The sequence below is a fragment of the Nansenia antarctica genome (assembly GCF_963989245.1).
Source record: "Nansenia antarctica genome assembly, chromosome: 9".
NCBI classification, from domain to species: domain Eukaryota; kingdom Metazoa; phylum Chordata; class Actinopteri; order Argentiniformes; family Microstomatidae; genus Nansenia; species Nansenia antarctica.
Window position 1 is genome coordinate 20861512 of NC_137679.1, and position 6000 is coordinate 20867511.

Here is a 6000-nt window from a genome sequence, read left to right on the forward strand (position 1 = left end):
TAATGGCCTCATACTATAATCTCTGGTTGTTTCCTTCTTGGACATTGAGATGACAGTCTTGTTCAAAATCTGTATCATTCATGTCTTATATTCCCAGGTAGTGATCTGAGACAACAGGACTGTATTCTGAAACAAGGAGGATAAACGTTCAAATGATGGCAGGTAAAAGAGAAAAACTTTGGCAACAGCATTGGATTTGGAATGAGGGGTCAAGCTACTGCATGCGACTGATGATTGTTATTGATGATGATGATGATGATGATGATATGAATGGTATGTGTTCATTCATGAGATTCCTGGTAACATTTCTGACAAGAGGCAATAGGCAGAACAGCAGTGGTTAAGCATTCACTGGTCCCTGGTGCTAATTTGGTCAAGTAATGTTGGTTCTGCATGTGTCTGCTATTTCTGACCTGTCCTTTATTCACATGGTTCATAGACCATGGTGACCCCTGTGACGAGGGAGAGGCCGCCTACTGTATGAACGGAGGAACATGCTACAGAATTCCTTCTATGGATTCACTTTCTTGTGTGTAAGTGTCCCACATCACTGACATATTGTCTAATATCTCAATGGACCAAGGGAGGCTGGTGGAGGAAGAAATCGGAGGATGGGTCATTCCTTCCCACATTTCTACCTCCACCAGCCCAATTCTAAACCATGTAAATAAGACCAATTCACTTTCTACATTGAGGTTTGCAAGACTTCTACCCTGGCTCTCATCTCCCATATGATGACAGCTAAAACACTATGCTGTTGCTTTTTTCTCTCTCTCTCTCAGCTGCAGCGACAGCTATAAAGGAAGTCGATGTGAGCAGTTCCAACTCTTTAGCTTTTCACACAATGCAGGGGAGAAAGGGTTGATCGCTGCAGTGGTCGTTGTTGTCCTCCTCATCCTAGTCATCCTGGCGGTTGTAATCTACTATACACGCAAGTAAGTCACTGTACTTAGTATGATTCATGATTTCACAATGGACATCCAACAATGGAAGCTCAGGTCTGACACTGCACTGCTTACTGTATGACTGTGAGATGATTCTTCCTTGCGTTTGATGTTCAAAAACCTCTATGAATCTAAGTTCTAACCTAATCAGTTTAGAGCCTGTCTAACTTATGCTTACACCAAAAAAGCGTATAACATCTGTGATCATACAGTATCTGTTCCTATCTCCTCAAGCATAATCATTTGGAGGTACTGTTGTGAGCATGTCTATAAATATCTGACTGAAATATTTGTGTCCCTGTTAGGGTGTGTAGGACCAAACCTCAGCAGCAGGGCAGTAACCAGTACTGGAGAGTAAAACCCAGAGTATGACGGTGCTACTGGTGTTTGTCTCCAAGTGTTTTTGACACTCTGATTGGGATAACAAAATGGTTGATGGATAGTGGTGCGATATATGGTGTATGTCTGGATGCTGCTGAAGATGCGGCTATGAAGGACAAAGAGGACAGAGGAGGCTTTAAAATAAAGAAGCCTGCCTATTGCCCCAGCCTTTTCATACATGTCCTCACTGGACATAAAAACACTGACACTCCCTTGGATGATGAATAAAGCTCAAATTATTTGAGCTTTCGGAAATGTCTGAATCGATTGTTATTTGTTACAGTGAGTTTTATGCATGTGGGTATTTTGCTAATGATACAAAATGCATGTTTAAATAAGATGGTGGATGGATTGGTATGACAACTGATGTCTTCATGCTATTTTTGCTTAAGCTTTGCTTGGATTGACAGATGTGAGTGAGGCACATTTCAATCAATGTGTGCATTTCCTCTCTAAGCTGCAACGACTTGTTTACAGAGCACAATAGGCCAATTAAAGCTTAATGTATAAATCACATGTACTGTAGTGCTCAATAAATCTGAAAATGATAAGCTACATTTGATGCAATTTCACATTTGAATTGAACGTTCATGAAGCATTAGTAAAGTACATGTCTGCCTTGTATTATTAGATGGATGTATAAAAGAAGTGTAAGATATATAAAAGATGAGTAAATATTGTAGAAAAATCACACTAATAAATGATTTAATTAATTAGATTGTGGTTGTTCTTGACAGGTGGGAAATTATGTATTGTGTCTTCTTCAGTGATGGAGGTCAGTCAGGAACACTGGGAGGAGGTCCACAGTGGCATTCATCACTGTGAGGTTCAAGGCTATAGATTATTTATAGTTAATTGTAGATTATAGAAAAACACAGTTCACATAATTATGAACTGAAATTGACAATCTTTCTTTCAAAACTAATTACAGTCTAAGTGTTTAGTTACAGTTAGAATACAGTCTAATCTTTCTTTCAAAACCAATTACAGTATTGCTAACACCCAGAGCTGAACCAGCACTTTTAATATTTAGCCAATATTCTCCATGTGTGCAGCTGACCAACAGAAAACACAGCTTCTATGCATCACAAATTCAATTTGACCAAGAATTACAAGCACCTGGGACCCCAACCAACAGATGGTGCTAAGAGTCCCTCATGTTTATGAACGACTGTACTGAGAGAGAGGTCATAGTACAGTCAAGGAGAAATCACTTGTCCTCTACTTTTCCCCTAGTGTTTCATCAGTGTTTTGTACTGACACTACCACCATCTTCATCAGGGATACCTATTCCACTTCTTCTATTGATATTATTCAGGAGAGAAATTGAAACTTTAAGAATTTGAAAATGTTGACAGTGCTTTGAATACAACTTTATTTGACTTATTGAAGTCAAACAACAAATGCTGACAGCTGAGTAGTTTCTGGGTAGCATCTTTTAAATCAGCCTGCTGTTTTGAGATTACTATTGGCTTGCTGAAGTGTACTAGATTAAACCATTGAGGTACCATTGAGGTACTTATCAGTATGAACAGACTCTGTATGTGACCTCTGAAGTTAGTTGTAGCTATTTATAGCAACATAGCCTACTGCTGCCACCTAGTGGCATTATAAGTTGTCTGTCAGCTGCACCATAATAAAGAGATGTTAGACATTTATTTTATCAAGATTAACTACATTGGTGAAGTACTTAGCATCACTACAACAATAACAACCACTTTGTTTATTATTCAGTCCACAGTCATGTAGCACACTCTTTTTATTATACAATAAAACAATTGCAGAAATGTATAAAAGCTGTATCAAATTACAGAACAACTGTGCTGTGTACATCTGTACAATATATACTATTTATACAATATAAACTCTCATCAGCCTCTAGCTTTGTCAAACTCATGGGCGATCTTCAGTGCTGTGCTGTTGAGTCCGACAGACTGCATGTTAGTGATGATGGTGACCACTATTCCCTGAGGGAAGCCTGTCGTCTGTCCTTGTGGCTGAGCTGTCTCGCTGGGCAACACAAGAAGGACACTGCTGGCCCCCACAGCGCCCCCTGTGTGTGAGACATAGTGCCTGCGACTCCTGCACCGGCCGTACTTCTGCAGCTTCTCCACCACCAGCCAGCCCTGTGCATACAGCCCATCCTTATCCCAGCTGGCCTCTGTCTTATCTGCCGGGGCCCACAGAGCTTTGGCTGTGTGCGGTTTGAGGAAGCCAGGCAGGAGGCCCTTGCTGTCCTGCAGCTGGGCCACTTGGTAACTGTAGAGCAGAGCGTTTCCAAAGAGGAGCAGGTCCCCGGCCGTGGAGACAAAGCCACCTCCCGCCCATTTGTAAGAGTTGTCCACATAGGGGCAGTTGACGATGCGTCCTTTCTTACTGAAATGATAAAATCTGCAACAGAAAGTACACAATCTGTAAGAACGCTCATTACACAACACAACTGCAGCTTAATTAAGTTGATACATATCATACCCAGGACCTTCATGTAATATCGCCCACAGACACTTGTTGAACATTTCAAAGACAATGCTGAAGAGTTGCTTTTGGCCTAAACAGAGATTGGTCACTGATTACCTTGCGCGGTTATAAATGATGGGGTCATTCTCATCTGGCACAGTATTGAGCATGCCCAGTTCACGGAACATCTTCATCATGTGATCCAGGAAGCGCTGGCCTGCAGCTCTCTCCACCACAGCACTGAGAAGGGTAAAGGCGTGGGTCGAGTACAAGAAGGTGGTGCCTGCAGACGACAAACAACAGCTTGACTGCAGTTTCATGTTCATTCATTTGAATTTGCAGCTATTAAAATTCATTCAATGATTGAATTCAATGACTGAACAACAGAACAACAGAGGGCTGTTGTCCTGTCATAACCTACCAGGTTTGAAAATAAGAGGGTCATCCTTGAATAGCTCCAAGGCATGAATAACACCATCAAAGCTGTCTTTCAGGTAGTACTCCTCCTGCTCAAACTCTTTTTTCTTCTGGGCCTTCTTGGTCTCCTTACTCTTGACACTGCTATCCTCTTGCTTAGATTTCTCTTTGTTTTCTGGTAGGTTATTTTCCCCTTTAACTAGCAGCTTCAAATGTCGTTTGGCCTTCTCCCTGTCCTCCCTCACTTTCTTGGCATCCTTCTCATAGTGTCTTATGCCACTCAGGTGAGAGAGGATCATTCGAGGGGTTATTGTCACCTAAAGGGCAAAATGTCAAAACATTACATCACAGCAGTGCAGTGGAGGCTGGTGTAGGTATTCCAGGATGAGGAATGGTATCAAACACTTGTTTATCACATGTCATGCATTACAAGAAGTCCGTCCTCCGATGTCTGTTGATCTCATGTTTATTTCATTTTTGTGTTTCTCACATCTTCTCCCTCAAACTGTTTTTCGGGGAACTCTGGGACGTATTTCTGGACTGGAGCATCGAGGTCCAGCCTGCCGTCCTCCCACAGGCGAGCCACAGCAGTTGTTGTGAGGGGCTTACTGATGCTAGCGATACGCATCACTGTCTCTGGGCCACACGGCACACGGTTCTCCAAATCAGCATAGCCAAGTCCTTGAACATGGACAACATAAGAAACATTATGAGAATTTAAAAATGTCTCACACTGCAGTATTGTGCGTTGCATTACTCAGTGAATTATAGTCATGATAAACTCCATGGATTCTTTAGTGTTACTATCTCACAGCTACTGTGAATGAGTTTGTGCCATTTAGCAGACACTTTTATCAAAAAAGCATTTGTGCATTTGTCTTGTAATTGAATCAGTACATCAGTCATTATAAGGTAATTTTATTAACAGTAGTTAACCTAGGCAAGTCTAGACAAGTCTAGACACTTTACCAACCAACCTTCACACCAGACCTGAGTTCCATCCACAGACACAGCGACCACCAGCCCTGGCGCCCCAACCTCATCCTGTCACACCACGCAAGAAAGGGGTGAGTGAAGGGTAAACAGATGTTCAGCTTTCTGCATTACTGTAGTCTTGCGGGGTCATAATGACATTATCATTATTGCCTCCAACACATTGCATATGATATGGCTCATATGCTCTACTATTACATGTACATGCAATTATACCCTGAGTAACACAAATGTATTTAAGCTGCAAGAAGAGAGAAACAATAGGAAAATGAAAAAACTTCTTAAAAAACCTCTTAATGACAAATACCTGTACCTTTATCCTTCGAACAAGGTCTCGACTGACTGCAATGGCAGCACCAAATATTCCAGTCTTCAGGTCGTCTTTATCATGGCAGGATGGTTCAGCTATGTCAGTCTGGTATTTTAACCCCAAAGCTAAGACTATGCCCGCACCGATTCCAATAATCCAAAACCTGGACTTGACCGTTTTTAAAGTCACTAGACGTCGAGATCCGAAAAGCGTCCTATGTTGAGACACTGTCTGGGTGTTTGACAGAAACACTGTCTGGGTGTCTGACAGCCTGGGTTTGCCTCCAGCTCGGGGTGTCAACACAGACGACAAGCAGCGGGTCAGTGGAGGACAGGATTTACATTTCGCACACAAACGACTGACAGCCAAGTACAGTAATCGCGACATGGTAACAATATAACACGTTTCGCTATGAACCGTTTTAGATGTGTTGGCAATGAAGGAATCTTAGGTACAAAGTAGCAGTCGACTTGGACAACATTGGTCGAGAACGCTCCA

The 6000-nt window shown here is 42.0% G+C and overlaps 2 protein-coding genes across 2 annotated transcripts; one reads left to right on the forward strand and one right to left on the reverse strand.

Annotated features, from left to right (window-relative positions):
- Positions 1 to 155: 155 nt before the first annotated feature.
- Positions 156 to 1316, forward strand: nrg4 (neuregulin 4; the record flags this gene model as incomplete). Its single annotated transcript, XM_080539614.1, has 4 exons — positions 156 to 162; positions 440 to 533; positions 783 to 935; positions 1250 to 1316. 4 exons carry the CDS (start codon positions 156 to 158, stop codon positions 1314 to 1316), a joined length of 321 nt encoding a protein of 106 aa, XP_080395740.1.
- Positions 1317 to 3069: 1753 nt separating this feature from the next.
- On the reverse strand, positions 3070 to 6000 carry lactb (lactamase, beta). The gene is made up of 6 exons (XM_080539326.1): positions 5506 to 6000; positions 5177 to 5243; positions 4690 to 4880; positions 4204 to 4516; positions 3900 to 4065; positions 3070 to 3716 (listed from the first exon to the last, which is right to left on the reverse strand). The coding sequence occupies exons 1-6, from the start codon at positions 5887 to 5889 to the stop codon at positions 3197 to 3199; spliced, it is 1641 nt and encodes a 546-aa protein (XP_080395452.1). The 5' UTR covers positions 5890 to 6000; the 3' UTR covers positions 3070 to 3196.

Bases quoted from the DNA above. Each gene is read 5' to 3' on its own strand.
- lactb (XM_080539326.1), bottom strand. From the start codon at position 5,889: ATGTCGCGATTACTGTACTTGGCTGTCAGTCGTTTGTGTGCGAAATGT. The intron at 5,244-5,505 runs GTACAGGTATTT...GTGGTGTGACAG, and splicing joins ACCTTGTTCGAAGGATAAAG to GATGAGGTTGGGGCGCCAGG. The intron at 4,066-4,203 runs GTAGGTTATGAC...TGTCGTCTGCAG, and splicing joins CCCTCTTATTTTCAAACCTG to GCACCACCTTCTTGTACTCG.